The 20408-nt window shown below is 40.8% G+C and overlaps 2 protein-coding genes across 2 annotated transcripts; one reads left to right on the top strand and one right to left on the bottom strand.

Moving 5' to 3' along the window:
* Positions 1–15968, top strand: cab39l (calcium binding protein 39-like). Its single transcript, XM_077552259.1, has 9 exons — positions 1–225; positions 10609–10735; positions 10847–11011; positions 11094–11212; positions 11314–11482; positions 11568–11627; positions 11716–11781; positions 11852–11995; positions 13396–15968. The coding sequence occupies exons 2-9, from the start codon at positions 10634–10636 to the stop codon at positions 13573–13575; spliced, it is 1005 nt and encodes a 334-aa protein (XP_077408385.1). The 5' UTR covers positions 1–225; positions 10609–10633; the 3' UTR covers positions 13576–15968.
* A 147-nt stretch (positions 15969–16115) lies between these two features.
* On the bottom strand, positions 16116–20123 carry cdadc1 (cytidine and dCMP deaminase domain containing 1). Its single transcript, XM_077552244.1, is given in 13 exon segments — positions 16116–16498; positions 16500–16557; positions 16641–16680; positions 16920–17109; positions 17171–17340; positions 17421–17470; positions 17554–17675; positions 18524–18730; positions 18808–19087; positions 19173–19350; positions 19419–19516; positions 19593–19784; positions 19910–20123. Coding segments are annotated over 12 exon segments (1686 nt in total). The 5' UTR covers positions 19687–19784; positions 19910–20123; the 3' UTR covers positions 16116–16299.
* Positions 20124–20408: the final 285 nt, after the last annotated feature.

Raw genomic sequence — 20408 nt, 5'->3', positions numbered from 1 at the left:
TCGCGTAGTTTGCCCTTGCTAGCTCAACAAAAGCCTGGAACGTAACCAGATGGAATTCTGCACTGCCTTCCTAACAGATTCATCGCATTTTAAATTGTTTCACGCAAGTTTTACCTGGCGCCCCAGTGGACTAACAGCCCTGGCGTGAAACCCGAAGTTCATCAGGGCGGCTGTGAAGCGCGACAGAAGCGTTGTAGACGCTCAAAGATACAGATTATTCTCACTGTAAGTATCATTTCTAGAATAGCTGCTTGTAAACGCTATTGGCGTGTTTTATTGCCCTTAGTCGTCCTGTGTTACGTCACTTCTGGGTCAACTCGTGAATATGTTCCTTTCATTTTCAGTAGCAGTTTGCGCTACAAGGGAGAACACTGTGATTAGCTTTGGAAATCCGTCCGACTAAAAGCGACTTGAGCCGCAGGGCGAGAGGGGTGTAGTCTTGTCAGATCACGTTGTCTGGCAGACTGGCACTGTATGTGTGCAGTCTGCCTCCCAAATGTATCAAAAACACGAATCTATTGATACACCGTCGGTCTATTTACGCCACCATTAGTTGAAGTGCAATGGCTGTTTATTTTGTTTTGGTCTTTTCCACCCTGCTGTTACTTTACACGTCAGGTGTCAGGTTTAACACAATGACAACAAACCGGCTTCCGGTAATTTTCGATGTAAAACCCGGAAGTTGTATTTATGACGTGAATTTTATAAGATACTGTACGTAACGGGGAAGGTAGTCTTAAAACAATTGAGAACTGCGACATTTTTGATGTGACCATTTAAAAATATCTTGTTACTTTTTCAAATATTTATTAATTACTACATTAAATGTTGATCCATCTTTTTGTTGTTGTTGTTCTGAGTCACTGGAAGCCAGTAGGGCCTATCCCAGCTGACTTTGGGCAAGAGTACACCCTGGACTGGTCGCCAGCCTATCACAGGAAACTTATAGACAAACAAGCATTCACACTCACATTCATCTCTCTCTGGACAAACAGCCTTCAATGAATGTAGCATGTATGTCTTTGGAATGTGGGAGGAAACCGAAGCACCTGGAGAAAACCCTCACAAGCGTGTGAGGGAGAGCAGCCTGGACTGAGCTACAAACCAAGAGCTGTGAGGCAGACATAAGTGCCACATGGTCGCTGGGCTGCCTTTACTTAATGAAGTATATTACATTTATTAATGTAATGTCATAATTACATGAGCTTACATTTCTTTGCTGACTAGCTGGTAAATGTATTTATGGCCATCTTTTCAGCTTTTTATGGTCATTTTTTTTTGTGTGGCCAGAATTAATGAAGAAACAAAGCATACTACATTGGAGCAGTCCCCGATTGAGTGATTCACATGAGCAATCTGGTTCTTGCCAGGTGCAAGTATACGTCATTGATCAGAGCATTTCAATAAATAATGTCAGGCTGGCATTGTGGATTTATATCTTATCTGTGCTTTTACACTACAATTGCGTTGGAAAATATCTGATGCGTATTGTACTCTTGGTTCTTCATCCACGATTCTAAAGATATCTGATTCATTTGTGAGTTACCTCTTTACACTGCCATGACTCATATCCCAATTGTGAAACTTGACAGCCACAAATCTGACTTGTCATGTTAACCGTGTAGTGTAAATCCAGCCTTGAGGGTTAAAGACGGAGCGCCTTGACTTTGCAGAGTCGTCAAATACTGGCAGCTTTGTCTTGCTTGATGACACTGCAGTATTGCTCAGGATCTGACCCATTTCGAGAGGTCTTGCACAAGCACAGATGAGCCGGCTTTTATTTTCTATGTCAAATGACCGCTTCTTCTGTGCTCCTGGCTTGCCTGAGTTTGTATTGGCAACACCCACAGCCACATCAGATAAAAAGTCCTTGTCTTTGGTGAAACGTCCCTTCGTGAGCTTTCACATACCTGCTGCAAACTAAAAATATGTGGATCAATTTACTGTATGGTGGTGCAGGTACAGTATAGTGTATTGTTTAGAAAACTAGCTCAACTACAAGCTTTTATTGTGTCAGGGTTTTGCCCCAAATCTGCCACAGCTTTTCAAGAAAAGCTTGCCTAGCAGACTGTTCGAACGCGACAAAGCTTCATCTTTCTTTCTTAGCGTTGCTGATGTGTTTTTTTTTATAGGGTTCACTTGTGCATGCCTATTTGCTGCACTGCACTTGGACTAATGTCTAACCTAAGGAAATGTCTTAAAAAATTGGCCGACAGTGCTGTGATGCCTGAACTGACAGAAATTCCGTCTTTATTTGAGATGGCAGCACAGTTACGTTTATGCATGCTTGGATTTAAATGTGTGACTGGTCCGTATAATCTGCATGTAGTTCATCCATACCCAAATGTTTCATGTATGTGGGCCCTTTTCAGTTACACATACCAGCTGTGTGTTGGAGGCGGATCCCAGTTGTAGCCAGATTTATGCGTAAGCAGCATAACATCCGGTCCTGCTTCCTGGTTAGAAAAGAAGTAGACTTAATAATAATAATAATAATAATAATAATAATAATAATAATAATAATAATAATTCCTTTCATTTATAGGCGCTTTTCAAGACACTCAAGGTCACCTAACAAAATAAAATAACAAAACATAATACATAATTAAAATTAGAGAGTACTTTGACAATGTTAAAGTGAAAAAGCAGTCAGAAAAAGGTAGGTTTTGAGGTTTTAACCTCCTAAGGCCCAAGCTGTTTTTTACATGCATACGTGGACATGCAAAGTGCTGTCCACGTATGTGGCCACTAAGCCTTAGGAGGTTAAAGAGTGTTAATGAATCAATCTTAGGGATGTCAGGTGGTAGTGCATTCCAAAGACTGGGGGCAGAGCGGCTGAAAGCTCTGTCCCCAACGGTAGCCAGGCGGGCAAAAGGGATGGAGAGGTGGAGGCCAGATGAAGCTCTGAGAGCCAAAAGGTGTGGCAATGTGGAGAAGGTCCGTGAGATATGGAGGAGCAAAGTTATTTATGGCCTTAAAAGTGCAAATCAGTATTTTGTATTTGATGCGGTAACAGACAAGGAGCCAATTAATTTTTTACAGGACTGGAGTGATGTGGTGTATGGAAGGGGTCCTTGTAATAATGCGAGCAACGGAGTAAAAAAATAAAAATCAATCCATCAATTTATTTCATTAATTTTTCAAAGAAAAAATACAATATAAAGCAAAATTCAAAGTAAAGAAAATGAAATGAAAGAGGACAGAAAGAAGTAAAACTTGTTTTTTCTATCCCTGATCAACTAAGAAAAACAACAACACAAATTTAATGACAATGAGCGGTCAAGACGGTTTCAGTGTTACAACAAAATAATTCAACTGTGTCCTTGTGCTATACTGTATATGTTTTTGCAGTAATTGTGCTTTTATGCTTTTTTAAAGAATACAAATAGACTGAGAAGATTTTGTTTTACAATCCAGATTGTTCCACAGACTGACACCTTGAGTTGAAATATATCTTCTTTTTTGTTGTTGTTCTATATTAAAGTTTGGAAAAAACATCTGTTCCTCTCAATTTGTACTGACTTTCCCTTTTGAGAAATTTTGTTTGTATATTAACTATTTCACAATGGGCTTTGTACAATATTTTCAGGCGGTTAAACTCCATCAATTCATTAAATTGTAAAGTTTTTAGTTGTATAAATAATGGGTTAGTGTGGTCTCTGTATTCACAACTGCAAACAACACGAATAGCATGTTTCTGTAAAAGGAAGATGGATTCAGTGTAGGTTTTGGCTGCGCACCCCCACACTTCAATGCAGTAGGTCAGGTGTGGAACAATCAATAAATTATACAACAATAACAAACCTTTCTTGTTCAATGATTCTCTGACCTTGTGTAACACAGCTACGGTTTGTGACACCTTAGTTTTGACATGTTCTATATGCGCTTTCCATTTTAAATGTTCATCAATAATGATACCTAGAAACTTAATTTCATTAGTCCTTTCTATTTCAATGTCTTGCACAGTCAGTGTTGCTTCGTCATCCATATTTCTACAACTGAAAATCATAAATCTGGTTTTACTAATATTTATAGACAGTCTGTTAGCATTGAACCACTTCATAATATTCTTGAACTCATTCTCTATTTCTTGTAATACATTATATATATATATATATATATATATATTTCCCGGCATAAAACAAAGTGGTGTCATCTGCAAACAAAATACATTTTAACAATTTAGAAATGGTTGTAATATCATTCACATAAAGAAGAAAAAGTACTGGCCCCAGAATTGATCCCTGGGCACCCCAGAATTTACATAACTGTGTTTTGATTGCCTACTATTGCAATTCGGGAGAAGTTGTAATTTTTGAAGTGATTGGATGGGGAGACCAAACAGAAGAGAGTTACAATAATCCAGGCCAGCAGGAGTGTGGGGGGTGAGAGATGGGCGGAGATTATTTATGTTACGTAATTGGAAATATGCAGATCGGGTGATGTTGTTTATGTGTTACTGAAAAGAAAGTGTGATGTCGAGGATGGCACACAGACTTTTAACCTGAGGGGAGGGGGAAACAGAGAAATCATCAAATGTAATGGAAAAAACTGTCAGTTTTGATAGGATTTCAGTTTTGTTACTGATAAGTTGAAGAAGATTGGATGAGAACCATTGTTTGAGTTTGGAAAAACAGTCAGTAAGGGAGGAAGGAGAGAGAGTGGCATTGGGGTTGATGGAGAGGTAGAGCTGGGTGTCATTTGTGTAACAGTGAAAATATAAAGTTAATTTGCGAAAAGGTATTGCCAAGAGGTAAGATGTAGATGATAAAGAGGAGGGGGCCCAAGACAGACCCCTGGGGAACACCAAAACACTTCAGTGATGCAGTGGTCCTTGGAGAAGTGGCATGGAAATTAAATCACTCACCTTATGGCAAAATTTGCCCTTTTGAAACCAAAATAGGTGACCTACGTGAATTGTGCAGATTCGATAAGAAAATATTTCGGGGTCTCGTGTCACTGAACTGAATGTGGTGTATTTTTTCTTTGTCGTTTCTTTATTCAACGTGTCTGTGAATGAGCCCTCTCTGAAGACAATGAATGGTTTTGAACTCAGTTCATGTTTTGTTCATTTTTGTAAATGAACCGAAAACGAGCTTTAATTAAGAAAAAAAGGCCAAATGTTTGGCAAACTCCAAAACAGTTGGTGATGCCATCAAAATGCGACGCATGTTTGCCCGATGTTGCTTGTGTTCTAAGCGTCCTTTAAGCAGTTTAATGACACCCCAGTTGGAGATTACTGTAAAACTAAACTCACAAGAATAATAATAATAATAATAATAAAAAATAACCTCAATATTGTTTTAGGCTGAATCTTAAACTATTTGTCTATTGTCTTGTGTTTTTCTCGCATATTGCGCAACTTTGAAGTAGATGGAGAATGACTTGTCGCTGGAACCTGACGCATTAATAATAATAATTATTCAGATTTATATAGCATTAGCAATATTTTCCTCAGCTTGACCTGCTGTTGAGGATGAAGAAGTATGACGCGATCAGATTTCTCTCAGATCTCCGCCCCCCAAACAACAAAAAAATTAATCAAATTTCTAATTTAAATTTCACACACAAATGGAATTTACATTATTTAAAAAAAACAATCTGTTGTTTTTCCTGTCTGGGATTTGCTTTATTTCTTCTCATACCAAATGACTTTTGAAACATTTTTTTTTCTTGCAAGTTTTTTTCTTCTTCATGGTATTAACTTACAGTAACTTAATGAATAATGAAACATAACAAAAACAATTTTCTCCCTTGCACTCTTCACAGAGTGATTGGGCAAAATGGGTTCTTTTGGCCCACATAAATGGGCTCTTTGCACAAATCCACTATTTCCTGAACTCAGTACCACTCCTTCATTTCCTACCTTTCGTGATTGGACAAACTGATTAATCCAGGTGTGCCTGACCCCAGTAACCACAACGACAATGGCCAGACACACCTGGATGAATCAGTTTGTCCAATCGTGAAAGACAGGAAATTAAGGAGTGGTATTGCGTTCAGGAAGTAGTGGATTTGTGCAAAGAGCCCATACTGCATAACCTTGGTCAATCCATTTTCTGGAGTACTTGTTCTCATTAAGGTCACGGGTTGGGTGCAGCCTATCCCAACTGACTTTGAGCAGTAGGCCGGGTACACCCTGGACCAGTCGCCACTCCATCGCAGGGCACATGTAGACAAACATCCATTCACACTCACATTACTACTGAGATTCATGTGTGGAAGACAAAACTTTTATATTAGGATTTTTGCTCTAGACACAAAACAATGAAAAATTGAGCCAAAATAACTGCAAATAGGTGAAATTGTAGCACTGTTACATGCATGATTGCATGTGTAACAAACGGATTGAGTCCATGCCTATCCACCGATTCTGTGTCAATGCTATTGACAAACAAGTGTATGAGATGTTCCTGGTAGATCTCAAGCTTTATTTGTCTTCTGTGCAACGAAACAACATTCAGCTTGGGCCTTTCGCCCATCACTTACCTGTGAGTGTGCGTGAGTCAGCCTCCCTTCTCCTCACATGAAGAACACACACTCACATCTTGACCAGTCGGACACATTGAGGCTGGAATGTTTGTGTAACAAGCTTACACGATGACCTCCTTTGTGAATGAAGCAGTTTGTCAGAAGCTCAGCTCCTTGCTCAAATGGTTTTGGAATGTGTCTCTCAGGTGCTAAAGCAATGTGCAGTCACCATGACAACCAGCATATAGAGGGCTGAGTTAGCTTTGGCTTTTACCTTATTAGCTGACGTTGCTGTTTGACTGCGCAAACGGAAGTGGCTCGGTCTTAAAAGGCTTGAGGAGTGGAAGGTCGGAGGACCCACACTAATGCTGCATTCCATTTGACGAAGGTGGGAAGTCGGACATATCCCACTTAGATTCTTCCAGTTCCGACCTCAAAGCGTTTGAGGAAAATGTACACAACAAGGATGGCTGATTCCAATAAATTGTTTGTTGATCTATGGTTAACATGGTCAATAGTCACCTTTGGTTATGTAAAGTTACTTATAAAAAAAAGAAGAAGAAAAAAACTAAATTAATGTTATAATTAAAAAAAAATATATATATGTTTATAATCACGTAAATGTCTTTGTCTCCATGGTTGTTTGCCATTGTTGAGTCACGGTGACATCAGATTTAAACCAGTCGGTGAAGTCTGGGTCTTTTTCTTTTTTTTCCCCATCCATACTTCCTGGTATGAAGTCACAAAAGTGTGACTTCACACCTTCCTCGAATGCAACAATAAACTACTCGAGGGAAACTGGGAGTGGCCGACTAAGTTTGTGGGAAAACATGCCTCGAAAATAGCAACTTGGATGTTTGTTCAATGCGTCCTCATGCATGACATCACGTAAAATGTCAGAATACACCTCCATGTTCCTGCATTTAGGCCGGTACGGAGTTAATTTGAGGTCAAAGGTTTTGTACTTGAAAAAATCTAATTTTAAACTGAAAATTTGTGTGTTGATCTTGAATTTCGCAAAATATTATAATTATGTATTCAAAATAAAAGTGCGTGAACCGTGTTTTTTGTGTGTGTTTTTTTTGTGTTTCCCGGGTAAAATTCAATTTTGATTCACTTAGGACATTCTTTTTAATGAATTAGTTATTTTCACTTTTGCCTTCCATATATACTTTTTTTTTCAATTGATTTTTTATCTTTCAGATTCAAATCTTAAATTTTACAGTTTCAAATATATATATATATATATATTTTTTTTTTCTTCTCGTTTTCCAATCTGTATTTTGAGTTTCAGACTTTTGACCCTGATGTGTCGTCCGCGTCATGGCGTCAACTGAGCGGGGCGTGGAAATTGGAATCATGAGTGAAAAGAAATCTGACTCAATACTTATATACACCCTATTCATGTGAATTGATGGTCCGTCTACTTTTTGGCCATTCGCTTTAACTTCTGATGTTAGTAAATGGAAAATGATTCCATTTGTGTTATTTTGTATGGGGAAAAAATTAACAGTTGTCTCCTGTGTTTATTTCAAAATGACTGGCAAATCGTCACCTAGTGTTATGCCGTGAATTGTGTGAGAACTAAAAGTACAAATTCTGCGCTCGTGTATGTGTGAATATTCATGGTGTAATGGTTAAGGCGCTCAACCAGACTGTGCAAAATCATGGGTTCGGTTCCTGCTCCATGCTTTTTACAATTTCTTGACAACAACCTGTATGTTTTGAGGGTTAGGGTTAGGCTGCTAATGCTGATGGCAGCCTATTTTCAGTGGTAAAACCAAATGAAAACTTGGTCAAAAGTCACATAAGTGGGTGAAGCGAGGCAGCCAGGGGACCGGCTATAGACCAATCAGAGCCGTTCCCGGCAGAAGTAGGAGAGTTGCCGGTCACGGCCAAATATCCACTGCCTTTTTATTAAAAATAATAATAATAATTTACAAACAGAAAATTAGCCCTTCTTTCATGTTCTGTTATGTGTTATTTCAACACAAATCGGGAAATTAAATATGGCCGTATTACAGATTGTCCAAAGTGAATCAAAATTAAATTTGACCCGGAAAAATGTTTCACACACTTACTTTTATTTATAAAAATATACATTTTTATATTTTGTGAAATTCAAGATCAATAGAAGGAATTTTCAGGTTCAAGTTAGTTGCATTTTTTTTCCAAGTACAAAACATTTGGCATTAACTTAAATGTTACTTTTACAAATTCAAAGCTTTTTACCCTAATTAAAATTACATTTTTTCAAGTACAAAACTTTTGAGTCTAACCCTAATATAAATCCATACGCCGGTACCTACAAAAGATATTTCAAGGTTAGTAATGGTCCCCGGTGTAAAAATATACATGGTCGAGCGGCACAAGAAGGCACACACTGTTAGCGTCGTACTTCCGGATTATACTAGACTAGTTGACTTTACTACTCCATAACAATGTTCAGAGCGCGACTGACTTAGACTGAGTAGATGTTATCACGATGATTGCGCTGAATGAAATGAATAACACCAACAAAACCAAAAGTGTACTTGAGAAGTTAATAACTTGGTGTTGTGCTATGTATCGTAGACTGATTAGTCACGTTTAACGAATAATGTGCTTCATCTGTGTACATCCATCCGTCCATCTATTATCTGAACCGATTATCCTCATTCAGGTCATTATATTAAAACGACCATTTTCGGTGTGTAGTGTACACTACAAGTGCTGCCCTGAGATACGAGTAATCCAGGTTAGTTTTTCGAGCTACAAGCCATCATGTGGCTAATTTGACTTCCGAGTGTAAGATACAAGTGAGGGAGAACCATTCAAGTTCCCAGCAGAAACGATGTATGGTGGCAGCGAACTTCACAATAAGCAGCACTTTGGCAAAAATAATAAACACCCACCTATTCTAAACATAAAACCACAAGAATTGCATTATTATTTAAAACAAACATAGCTTTTCCATTAGTTTGCTATCTTAATGCTAACTTTTGTGTTGAGACATTTACAAACACTGCCCTGTGATTGGCTGGCAACCAGTTCAGGGTGTACCCCGCCTACTGCCCGAAGCCAGCTGGGATAGGCTCCAGCACCCCCGCGACCCTTGTGAGGAAAAGCGGTCAAGAAAATGGATGGATGGATGGATTTACAAACACTGCCTTTACTTTGGAAAGCGATGATAAACAAAAAATGTTGTCTATTTTCTGACATGTTATGGAAGAAACCAGTAAATGAATCATAATTAAAGCTTGTGCATTTTCTGCGCTGTCAATTTGTAATAATGTCCTGTTTTGAATAAAGGGGTGGAAATGTAAAAAAAATATATCAGATTTATTGATGAATCAACAGTTTAATAGATTAACACAATATTGGTTTGTTGCAGCCGTTAATGATTGAATGAACTCATATGAAAATAGTAGCCCACCCCAGGTTGAGATGACTTCTACCATTATTTCTTTCTTTAAACTGCATTCTGGACAACAGCGGGCTTTTTCGAAAAAAGCATGTACATAAGCCGGCACTTTTATTTTTTGGTACCTTTATGCTACCTTCTCACCAAATGAGGGGGGAGGGTTCTGCCTCACTTTACTCGCTCGTGTTTCACTGCCCAACATGTAAACAGAACGATAAAGACATGGTCCCTTTTGCTTGTCTAGACATTAATGTATCCATTAATGTACAATTTCGAACTATAAAAAGTTATATTACCATCGTTATTATTATTATTATTTTGAGATTATTATTATTATTGTTATTATTTTGAGAGAGTACTACTAACGTCCATGCCTAAAAGTATATTTGTCTGTCTATGTTAAACACTGCCTCCAGATGGCCAGGGTGGGCAGAGGTGCACAATGGCCATTCCTTTGTAAAGTGTGACAATAATGGTTTACTGTAATTGTATATAATTATGTTTTTGCTAAAACTAAATGAATAAATATTTAAAAAAAAATTGACCATTAAAAATGCTTTACCGGTATGATTTGTTTTTTTGGGGGTATTTTTTTGTCGTGGGGAGGGGGTGTTGGAACATAATGCCATTCATTCATTTCAAGGGAGAAAGTTGATTTGAGATGAGTGCTTTGAGTTGCAAGCGTAAAAAAAACGTTATTTTTCTTGAACTGAACCCACCTCCGCACTTCCCAGGACTTGAGGCAAGTGTGCGGATATCATGCCTCTGTTTGGCAAATCCCACAAGACACCGGTGGAGATCGTTAAGACCCTCAAGGAGAACTTGGCCGTTCTGATTAAACAGGACAAGAAGACAGACAAGGTAGGTGCAGGCCAGTGTGAGAGCCATTTGTGAATGTGTGGCTCCACCCTCACACGTGACTGTTGCAAGTTAAAGTTCCATTCAGCCACCTCCTTCTGCTGTGTCCTGCAGGCATCTGAGGAGGTGTCCAAGTGTCTGGTGTCCATGAAGGAGATTCTGTACGGGAGCAACGATAAGGAGCCACACACAGAGACGGTGGCCCAATTGGCCCAGGAGCTCTACAACAGCGGCCTGCTCATCACACTGGTGGAAAACCTGCAGGTCATTGACTTTGAGGTGAGAAAGGATGCAGCCAACTGAGCATTTGCCTCAACGCTCACTTAAGTCTGGTTTGACGCGATAACACATGCGCTTCCAGGGCAAGAAGGACGTGTGTCAGATCTTCAACAACATCTTGAGGAGGCAGATCGGTACCAGGAGCCCCACTGTGGAGTACTTCTCCTCCCATCAAGAGGTTCTCTTTATCCTATTGAAAGGGTAGGTCGCTCTCTCTCTCACACACACACACACACACACACACAAAGCCTGAGCCTGCTTCAGTGACCGCCAGCGACTCAGGTCCACTTTTGGTTTTACAGGTACGAGACTCCCCAGGTGGCGCTCAACTGTGGGATCATGCTGAGGGAATGCATCCGCCATGAGCCCCTCGCCAAGGTGGTTCTGTATTCAGATAATTTCCACAGATTCTTCAGCTATGTTGAGATGTCCACCTTTGACATTGCCTCTGATGCCTTTGCCACCTTCAAGGTACCTCAGGCCTTCCATTAAAGCATTCAGTGGCGTTTAGAAAGTTAACAGAGCAAAAGTCAACGTCAGTTGTTTTTGCTTGCAGGATCTCTTGACGAGGCACAAAGTACTTGTAGCAGAGTATCTTGAACACAATTACGATGCGGTGAGTGATTGTGCATTAGCCCGCCTGGTCTAGTGGAGAATGTTATGGAGATAAATATAACCTGTGTTGTACTTTTGTGTCATTGCAGGTGTTTGGAGACTACGAGAAGCTTCTGCACTCTGAGAACTACGTCACCAAGAGGCAGTCACTCAAGGTTTGTATACTAGCTATTGGTCATCGTACCTACTGCAGGTCATAATGTGACACACGGGCCTTTCTTGCAGCTTTTGGGCGAGCTCTTGCTTGACCGACACAACTTCACGGTGATGACGCGCTACATCAGCAAGCCGGAAAATCTCAAGATGATGATGAACCTGCTAAGGGACAAGAGTGCCAACATCCAGTTTGAGGCTTTCCATGTCTTCAAGGTAAAACAGACAATTACTACTTGTGTCTTTTGAGGTTAATTTTTCACTTACTTTTTTTTTTTTTTTTTTAATTCAGAGAGCCATTCTATTATGGATTACCAAAACTGCCAACATTAAAAATAAATAAATTAGAGTGAATGTGCAAAAATGGACCAAAATTGGACATTCAAAAATTCATAGCTCACTTCCTGTGCATTTTAGGATATGGCTTCCACTGCCAATTTTCGTAGCCCTCAGTCAAACGTGCCAGGATTGGTGCATATTTTTCCACACTAGGGGGCGCTATATGTTATGTTGTTATGGCAACTTCATAATATGAAATTATGTGTGCAAATTTTGGTGAGTTTTCGTACATGTTTAGGTCCCCAAAAATGCGATTGCCTACGGAGAAGAATAAGAAGAGAAAGAAGAAAAATTCCTACAAAAACAAGAGGGACCTGGCAGCACTGCTCGGGCCCTAAATATAAAAAATAAATGTCGAAATAAATACAAAAATAAATATTTAAATATCAATCAATTAAAAAAAACGCTCTGCTCTCTTATTTATTTATTTCATGCGGCAGAGGCTCTGTCAGGTCAAAATGTTATTCAAATGAGGGGCGGTCCTAAGTGTGTCTTGGGTTGGGCTCCGCTGTTGCAAAGTACAAAGTGCCTAAAGTGAGTAGGTCGGCGAACAAGGAAGTCTCGCCGGCAACATGAAATCTAACTAACAATACTATTGTTGCACTATCAAGCCGTTTATTACATTCCAGTTGAGGTCAACTTTAAATCTAAACACACAAAACGAAGAAAATTACACGCAGTGCCCACTTAAAGGCAAACGCACTTAGTTTAGCTTGTTTCTTGAACGTAGCTATCTCAAGGCTAACGCACAATGGAAAGTGCCATTGACTCGCTAACGCTAATTAGCGCGCTACTCGCGCCACTTTTATCACTCAAAAGAACGGCTATTCATACAAAGCGCTTCAGGAATGTAGCATCTTAACATCACCGGCATATGCTCTTCCTACGCTACAAAAAAACTACCAATAATTTATTGGCATAACTTGATCATGACTTTTTCCTTCTACTCTCTGTGGCTACAACTTAACATTGTATCAGCATGCGTGGAACCACACTGCCCCTAAGTGGCCAAATATTGTACAACATGAACAGCGCTCCCAACCAAAGCACACACAAACAAGGGCAAGAAGTATAAAATAATTTAAATAAAATCTATTTTAGGACACTTAAAAGCGATTCTGAATTGTACCAAATGAGAATCACGGTTTTTATGAGAATCGATTTATATTTTTTGGGCACACCCCTAGTCTTCCATTATCCACTTCAGAGGTTCCATGTGTCCTTTATGAAGTTTCATGTTCAAAAGGTGCCTTTTGTGTGTCTGTGCTCATCCTCAGGTGTTTGTGGCCAACCCCAACAAGACGCAGCCCATCGTTGACATCCTCCTCAAGAACCAGGCCAAATTGATTGACTTCCTGAGCAACTTCCAGAAGGACCGCACGGACGACGAGCAGTTCAACGACGAGAAAACCTACCTTATCAAACAGATCAGGGATCTTAAGAAGCCAGCGTCCTAGAGAAGCCCTTCCGCCCTCTAGTTCAACTGTTTATCAATAGGAACCTGTAAGAAAAAAAAAACTATTTAAAAAGAAAATATATTTGTATTTTCTCTTTTGCTTCACTAAAATGATGTGCAAGAATAGTTCTCAATCACTTACCTTTTTGTAAATTTATTTCCAATCATTAGTATGTAGCAGTGCCACAACTCATTTGTTTGGCTGAGTGGGCAACACCAGCAGTTCAAATGCCTCTGCTGGAGAGAACATATGTTGACTTTTTTTCTTTTTTTTTTACTTTCCCAAATTATTTTCGAATGACACCCCTCAACACTTAGTTGGCCATACAAAAAGTTTGGTTGCAGAGGTGACTGAACTAATAAACAAATGGTGATGTGCAAAGGATGTTTACTGCTTTGGAAGCCTGCGGGCACCATCCTATAAACGCACGTCAAATGTTGCCAACAGTAACTCTTGATTTCCAATGAATGGCCTGGATATTTGACTCATTGAGTCATTTTCAGCAGTAAAAAGTTTATATTTTGTCCAGAATTCATTTGATAACTTTCAGTATTTTTCATGTACAATTAATACCTTTTAAAACACATTTTTCTACTTGCTGTCGACTAAAGATGACATCACCTGTGCTGTGGAAGTAGATAACGACCAATCACGGCACACCTGTTTTCTGGGTTTGGTCAGCAAACTGAGCCATGATTGGTCATTACCTGTTTCCTCAGCACAGTAAGTGGAATTTTTTTTTTTAAAGGTATTAATTGTACATGAAAAATAATGAAGTTATCACAATAATTATAGAAGAATATTATCTTCTTACTGTTGAAAATGGCTCAATGAGTCAAGTATCCATTGAATAGGATATATGCTAGGGCTGTGCAGATTGATCGATATTAACGTGAGTATCAGTATCGGATCGATACAGGAGTGCTAGTATCGATATTTTACATGTAATTATTTATTTTGGTTTCTTATGGGTCCCTTGCACAATCCCTTTTTAGCACACACACATGTGCCAGCCTGCTAATGACAGCGGTGGGCGGCACTGGCGGTAGGTAATGATTATTTTTACACTGAATGACATTATATGACAATGAGTCATTTAATGTTTCGTTTGAGCTTTTCCAACTACTAATTGATCTAGGAATTAGTGTAGCACAACGTGTAAGTATCGTTTATGTAATGTGACTAGACTAGAGGAACTCTGGTGGTTGATGTTTCTTTGAGTGCAGAAGCGTGATAGGGACTGAGAATATGAAGATTATTACTACAATGCAAATTTAAATAACAGCCCTGGTATTTTTCCCTTGAGGGATATTATTTATGGTATGTTTGCGAACTTAACAAGAAAGTCTCATTAAAAAAATTTAAAAAAAAAACGTTATTTAATGAGACAAATTATTTAAAATACCATAATTTGTTATGAACCTAAAAGTACCTTGGTATTGGTATCAATATTGGCACCAGCAATGACTTGGTATCAATCGACACCACAATCTCAAGTATCGCACAGCTCTAGTATATGCCACAGAGGAGGCGGGACTTCCGGCTTTCACACTTCAGCGCTGTTTCCCACCGCGTCCCACTGCTTGCGCTTCCCCCTTGTGCCCCTCGGTTGACCGTTCCTGTCGACGGGTGCGAGTGTGTCTGTCTCAGTTGTCCGAAGCATTTCAGAAAGCTGGGAGCGCGCGGTTGGGGGCGCAGGGGTGTGGGTCCGAGTGTTGGAACGCGGCCAGCATTGATTGGAAACGGCGCTGATGTGTGAAACCCGAAAGTTGGTGGCATCTACCCCATTGGGCTATCGCTGATTCTTCTCATGGCACCTTATAGCATTTTGTGTATTCTAAATGCTTGGAGGGGGGGAAAAAGTCTGGCCTAATCAATATGTTGTTGCTGTTGTGTGTTCGTTTATACAGTGGTGCAGAGATTGAATGACAAGCTGTCTTTCCTTTGTTTAGGTCCGATTCAGATGTTGAGTGGAAGATTCAAGAAGTGCCATTTTAGTTTGCGGTGTTTTTCTATTTTGTTTATTTGTATCTTTCAAGGGGGGTTAATGGTCAGAGCAATCGGCTCTGGACTAGATTTTTGATGTGATTAGGCAGTATATGTCTGCAGAGTTCCGCCTTGCGTCGATATCTTGATTACAAAGTGGAGTGGCAACTGTGAAAAGCCACACGGACGAGAAAATGTGCAAAATCATTAAGCATGAAAAGTTGGTTTGGAAATGAAAAAGTGCATCACAAACAACACTTAAGCTTTAATGAAAGTAGTTTATTTCCTAGTGGATGTTTCTCCAAGTCTTGTCCGCATTCTGGATCGTGTTGCTAAGCGTTTCATCTTGAGTGACACATAGCTTCATTGTGTACTATACTGAGAATGAATTAAAGGATGGAAACTCAGCGTTTTGCGTTTCTTTTATCACACCAGCCTCAAGTCATTCGCTGCAGACAAAAGTATCGTGATCAAAGCGTCATCAGCCAAGCCAAATTAGGAATTCTTTTTGACTAGATTGAAAAAGCTGCACGGAATCAAAGTACATCCATTGGTACCATTTAGCATTTGTGAAAATGCCATTTATTACAAATACAACAATGACAAAAATCTCAATTCTTATCATTTGAAAAAAGTGCCCGATAAAACATGTATTTGACATAAAATAGAATTGATGCACACATACATATAAAATAATTCACCACTTATATAATATAAATTATATTGTATGTTCTATCTTCAATAGAATTGCACTATAAATTGCTGCTGCTTAATAATGAGGTCAATGTTGCGAGCTCTCTTTTTGTGTCTCAATGCTGATGCAAATCTCAAAAAGATGAACACTCGCAGTTCAGTTCCAAGGTGCACATGCGCTGCCGCTGGTTTGGGGGTGACCACGCATCTGACGGAGGACAAGTTGTTAGAACTGCTGTCGTTGTTTCTTGATGCAGTGCTTCTCCTCCGCCTCTTCCCTGATGCGCTTGCTCATGTGACCATCTGGAAGCAAGCAAGATGGCGGCTGTTACGACATGAGGCAGGTCAAGTGCAGACATTTGATACTTTTACAAGATGGAGCTTACTGGTGATGTTCAAAGGAGACGCAACGGGGTCCTTTTTCCACTGTGGAAAAAATATATGTCACTCAGCTGACAAATTCTGCATTTCATTTCATGTTTCAGCTGCAGGTGTTATAAGCTGCGACGGGAAAAAAAAACTGCTGGAGGAATACAGAGTACCCCCAAAATAGAGTATTTTTGGTACTACACCTCTTTCCAATAAAGCTCTGGCACCTTTGGTTTTTGGTAATTTGCAGTTTTCAACTTCTGGATTTGCACAAAAATAAAAATCAGTTTGCTCACTATGAACTTTTGGATTTCCTTCAAGTTGCTGAATCGGAGGTAGGAAATGTCTCCTTTATTCTTGTCCCGGTCCTGGTCACTGGTGTAAATGTGCGTGATGCCGGCACCTCGAATCAGAGGGACGCACTCGTCACATGGACATTTGGTCACAAACAGCATGGCGGCTTCCTCTGGGCTGATATCACGAGTCCTAGAAACCATCGAGCCGTCAAACCGCAGTCCAGCGTTACCAGCCAGCGCACGGTCAATACCTGAAGGTGAGGGCATTCTGCTCAGCATGGATAATGTATCGGTACTTGCGCCGCTTTCGGTCCTCTTGTTTGTCATCCATGAGTGGGTACTCTGCATATTGCGAGCCCGCTGGGTAAGCATTGTACCCACAGCCCACCAGGGACAGCCGACCGGGTCCATCAAGTCCAGCCTAGGACAAAAAAAGTGATGCTTTTTTGTTCTTCTTTAAACATGCTCATTACATTGAAGAAAGACAAGAAATGAACTTACCAAATGTCTGTTGGCCCAGATAACGGCACCAACACCCACTTTAGGGTCCTCTGAAACAATAACATGTTATCAAGATCCCTCAAACTGTTTCTAGATGTGGGGGACATAAGCTTCAAGCTTGCACTGAGCAGACCTGTTCTGTAGGCAAGTAGTCGGGCTTGGATGATGCAATGACGGGCCACTTCTTGGGACACTCCCTCATGGCGAGAGGGTGGCGTTGTGTTGGTGAGTAATGTTTCCGGGGCCGCGTGTTCCCTGTTACAGAGATGACGTCAACATTCTTAAATTTCAAATAAAGTCAAATCAAAAAACATTTTAAAATATGCAGCACCACTAGTCTGTATTCAAATTCATATTGTGCTTGTGCAAAATGAATAAAGCAGCAATTTCATCCATTACAGGGGGCGGCCATTTTACAACTTTCTGTCAACTGAAAATTACATCAGTTATTCAGGGCTCGGATAACAACCAATCACGGCTCAGCTTGTAAACATCACAGGACCAAACTCAGACAACAGATGAGCCATGAGCAACTGTTGTTATTTTCAGTTGGCAGCAATCGACAAACTGGACCCCAAGGTGAGTAAAAACGGATCAATTGTGCTGCTTAATTCATATTCCGCAAATGCAATTTGTATTATGTTTAGACTTGTGGCGCCACATAAAACATTATTGTAAAGACATTTTTTGACTCTACTTCTCTTTTAAAGTGGAAGTCAACCTTAAACATTTCTTGACAATGTTATATGTGACCTGTTATGAAGTAAAATCCAGCCATTTTTATCCATCGCAGGGGGCGGCCATTTTGCCACTTGCTGTCGACTCAAGATTACATCAATGTTGCTCCAGACTCAGGTAACAACCAATCACAGCTCAGCTGAAAACAGGTGAGCTGTGATTGGGAAAATGGCCGCACCCTGAGATGGATAAAAATGGCTAGATTTTGCTGCTTAACTCATATTCCACTAACACAATATTAATCAGAATACCAATACCATGTATAGGCTAGTGGGGCTGCATAGAACATATTATTGTCAAAAAAATTGGGGTTGACTTCCCTTTAAAAAATAAATAAATGGCAGAGTTTACAAAGCATTTCTAACCGGTGAAATCCGTAATGTCGTCGTGGCACACCGGCTACCACAGCAGCCAGAACTTTCACCACCTCCCTCATGTTGTTTCTGAGGTTGGAAAAGTAGGGCTCCACGCAGAAGTTCTCCAGATGCATTTGGCTCAAAATCTCTCGGTGCTGATGGGAATCCTCAATCAGGAAGCGTTTGGAGAAATCTTGAAGATGTTGCTCCTGTTCCCTACAAGTGCCACAATCATTCGTGTCATTCTGGGTGGACTGTGTATTGAACTGCAGCAAAACCCGTTCAAGCAGCACCTGCAGAAGAGTTCTTCTGTGTCCAGGCCGTGGTCGTCATCGGTCAGCGCCACCATGAAATCACACTCTCTGGACGTCTCGCCAACAAACTGCACCATGCCAGTGGCCAGAGGTTGTAACAGCAAACAGATGTGCGAGCGGCTGTTGGACTTGAGCTTCTCCGTAGCTATGGCGTCCAGCGCGGCCTCCTCGGGGATGTGGCCAGTGGGAGCGTGGGGGTCAGCTCTCAGCATGCTGACCTCGGGGTCTCCAGGCCAGAAAGAGATCTGACTCACTCCAGCTGCAAAGACAATGTACTGAATTGATGTCAACATTAACTCGCTGCAGGATTACTATCCTAAAGAGACACCACATTAATAACACACCATTGATGATCATCTTCAAGCAGGTGGCGCACGGTCGGCGAGAGAAATACAGCTGACAGTCGGCCAGGCGGGCGGCATGTTGGATGATGGCTGCCTGGCCAGCGTGGAGCTCATGTCCACTATAGTGGAGCCCCACCACTTTCCTGTCCCGCACCACCACGAGACCCACGCTGCGGACCTGGAACACAGCAGGTCAGACCAAACTAACAGTGAAAGGTGAACGATAAGCTGCTACTTCTACACCACCTGATTGCTGTCGTCCTCTGGTTGCCCCTGAGGGAACAGCTCTAACCACAAACTCAACAAGCTGAACAGGTTGATCTTCGACAACCTGGGACTATGACCTGCACCGCAAAAACAGAATTATTCATATTCCTGCTCCATTTCTATTGACACGGATACTTGGCAAATAGGCCAAACCTTGCACTACGCTGATGGTCTGGCTGCTGGAGTCTGTTGTGAGAGGCAAGGCCTGGCCCGAATCGGCTGGACTCTTTCTGCGGCTTGATTCCATCCAATCAGCGTGCCGCAAATTTCGGCGACACAGGATACCTATCGCGACCAGTAGGACCTCGGACAGACACCTACGACTTCCCACTCGGACCCCTCGACCTCAACGGCAAGTGAAAGGCGTGTAGCATCACCGTATCGTAAAACACAAGTCAACTATGTTTCATGCATACAACACAGTTACGCTGAATTGCTATCTACGTTCGGTATTTATTCCGAGCACTTACTTGGAAACAGACTGGCGACCACTTTGCTAGCTTTCGGTAGAACGCACGATGGACGTTTCGTGTGCTTTGGCCAACACGACCAGGACGAGCGTTCTTACAGAAGGCTTTTCGTATCAAACACGGCGTACCGTCTTTGGTCTTTCTATGTTTGCACAAAAAGTCGAATGCGTTTGTTGATTCCCACGGGTTACTTCCGCAAATAAGGAGTGACGTCATCACATGGGCGTGTAACAGTCTGTCATCAAACATATGGCGGAGGGGGGGGGGGGGGACAAACCTGTAATACTTTTTTTCCCCTCCCCGTTAGACGTGGCTTTTTGCGAAGGAGTATTAGGGCCAAACACAAAACTATATTACGAGGATAACTGCCTAAATGTATATAAAGTCATAGTCTTATTTTCCTGTTTGTTCCGCTAGGGGTCACTGCAATGCGTCATCCTTTTAATACCGCCCTCGTGTCTTATTTCACTCTATCAACCTTCACTTAAGTCTTCCTCTC

Source organism: Vanacampus margaritifer, chromosome 1 (genome assembly GCF_051991255.1).
Source record: "Vanacampus margaritifer isolate UIUO_Vmar chromosome 1, RoL_Vmar_1.0, whole genome shotgun sequence".
NCBI lineage: Eukaryota > Metazoa > Chordata > Actinopteri > Syngnathiformes > Syngnathidae > Vanacampus > Vanacampus margaritifer.
This window is presented reverse-complemented; position numbering and strand designations above follow the sequence as displayed.

What these genes read in the sequence shown, in the direction of transcription:
- cab39l (XM_077552259.1), top strand. Translation starts at nt 10,634, where the DNA reads ATGCCTCTGTTTGGCAAATCCCACAAGACACCGGTGGAGATCGTTAAG. An exon ending in CTCTTTATCCTATTGAAAGG is followed by an intron (nt 11,213 to 11,313) that starts GTAGGTCGCTCT and finishes TTGGTTTTACAG; the next exon opens with GTACGAGACTCCCCAGGTGG. An exon ending in CCAAGAGGCAGTCACTCAAG is followed by an intron (nt 11,782 to 11,851) that starts GTTTGTATACTA and finishes CCTTTCTTGCAG; the next exon opens with CTTTTGGGCGAGCTCTTGCT.